The sequence below is a fragment of the Salmo salar genome, chromosome ssa03 (assembly GCF_905237065.1).
Source record: "Salmo salar chromosome ssa03, Ssal_v3.1, whole genome shotgun sequence".
In the NCBI taxonomy this organism is placed as follows: domain Eukaryota; kingdom Metazoa; phylum Chordata; class Actinopteri; order Salmoniformes; family Salmonidae; genus Salmo; species Salmo salar.
The window spans coordinates 103,394,942-103,396,908 of NC_059444.1; the positions used below are offsets into that span (position 1 = coordinate 103,394,942).

Consider the following 1,967-nt stretch of genomic DNA (forward strand, 5'->3'; position numbering starts at 1 on the left):
CTGGACACACACACACTCACACAGGACACTCACACATACTGAACTCACACACACACACTGGACACAAACACTGAAAACGCTCTTACCAACGCTTGACCAGTGCGTGTGCGTGTGCGTGTGTGTGTGTGTGTGTGTGTGTGTGTGTGTGTGTGTGTGTGTGAGTTCAGGTGTATCCCTCAATGACTGTCTGTTCTTCTGCTTACTGCTACAGTGTGGAACATGGTGGAGAGAACAGAATGAAACCTGGACTTAGAAAATGTGAGTGTTGACTGCTGTGAAGAATATGACTAAGAATAAGTCTTAATTCAAGTTAAGTCAAAGACCACCATCATTACTGACTTGGTCATATTAAATATCAGCTGTAGTTCTACAGAAGCACAAATCAGGGACACCAACGTTTACAAAGAGTTGCTGTGTGTGTGTGTGTGTGTGTGTGTAATTAATGTGAATAAGTGTGTATTATATTACCATACAGTATAACATATGATCATTCAACAAGTCTCAAGTTACCTTAACTTCTCCTTTTGATACCTAGAAACATCTACATTAAATGAATTAGTGAAAAGTGAGTTAACATTCTAATGTGAATGATGATGATTTCTAATATTGTGTCTGGTTTCATCCATCAGATGTCTGTGATCTCACACTGGACCTAAACACAGTAAACAGACTCCTCTCTCTGTCTGAGGAGAACAGAAAGGTGACATGGAGGAGAGAGGAGCAGCCGTATCCTGATCACCCAGAGAGATTTGAGGACTGCAGACAGGTGCTGTGTAGAGAGGGTCTGACTGGGCGCTGTTACTGGGAGGTAGAGTGGAGTGGGATAATGGGGGCTGGTATAGGAGTGACATATAAAGGAATCAGCAGGAGAGGAGGGGGTGATGACTGTTGTCTTGGATGTAATGACAAGTCCTGGAGTCTGTTCTGCTCTGACGACAGTTACTCTGCCAGGCATAATAATAATCCCACTACCATAGACGTCCCCTCCTCCAGACCCCACAGAGTAGGAGTGTATCTGGACTGGCCAGCCGGCACTCTGTCCTTCTATAGAGCCTCCTCTGACACACTGACCCACCTGATCACATTCACCTCCACATTCACTGAGCCCCTCTATCCAGGGTTCTGGGTTTATAATGACTCCTCAGTGTCCCTGAAATAATAACTGGACACACACACACACACACACACTGGACACACTGGACACACACACACACACACACACACACACACACACACACACACACTGGACACACACACACACACACACACACACACACACTTACACACACACACACACACTGGACAAATGAAAACACACACACACTCACACACATACACACACACACACTGGACACACACACACACACACACACACTGGACACACACACACACACACACACACACACACACACACTGGACACACACACACACACACTGGTCAAACAAAAATACACACACACACACACACACACTGGACACACACACACACTGGACAAACAAAGTGGACAAACACACACACTGGACACACACACACACAAACACTGGATACACACAGACACACACACACTGGACACACACACTAGACAAACACACACACACTGGACACACACACACACTGGACACACACACACACTGGACACACACACACACACACTGGACACACACACACACACACTGGACACACACACACACACACACTGGACACACACACACACACACTGGACACACACACACACACACTGGACACACACACACACACACTGGACACACACACACACACACACTGGACACACACACACACACACTGGACACACACACACACACACACTGGACACACACACACTGGACACACACACACTGGACACACACACACACACACACACACACTGGACAAACACACACACACACACTGGACAAACACACACACACACACTGGACAAACACACACACACACACACACACACTGG

The 1,967-nt window shown here is 46.7% G+C and overlaps 1 protein-coding gene across 1 annotated transcript in view; it reads left to right on the forward strand.

Moving 5' to 3' along the window:
- Positions 1-1,160, forward strand: part of LOC106593134 (NLR family CARD domain-containing protein 3-like) — a gene marked incomplete at its 5' end in the record, with an annotated part of 25,316 nt that extends 24,156 nt beyond the window's left edge. Inside the window, one exon of the mRNA XM_045716102.1 lies at positions 641-1,160. Coding sequence (XP_045572058.1) covers positions 641-1,159 — 519 coding nt within the window. The remainder of the gene's footprint in view (positions 1-640) is intronic.
- Positions 1,161-1,967: the final 807 nt, after the last annotated feature.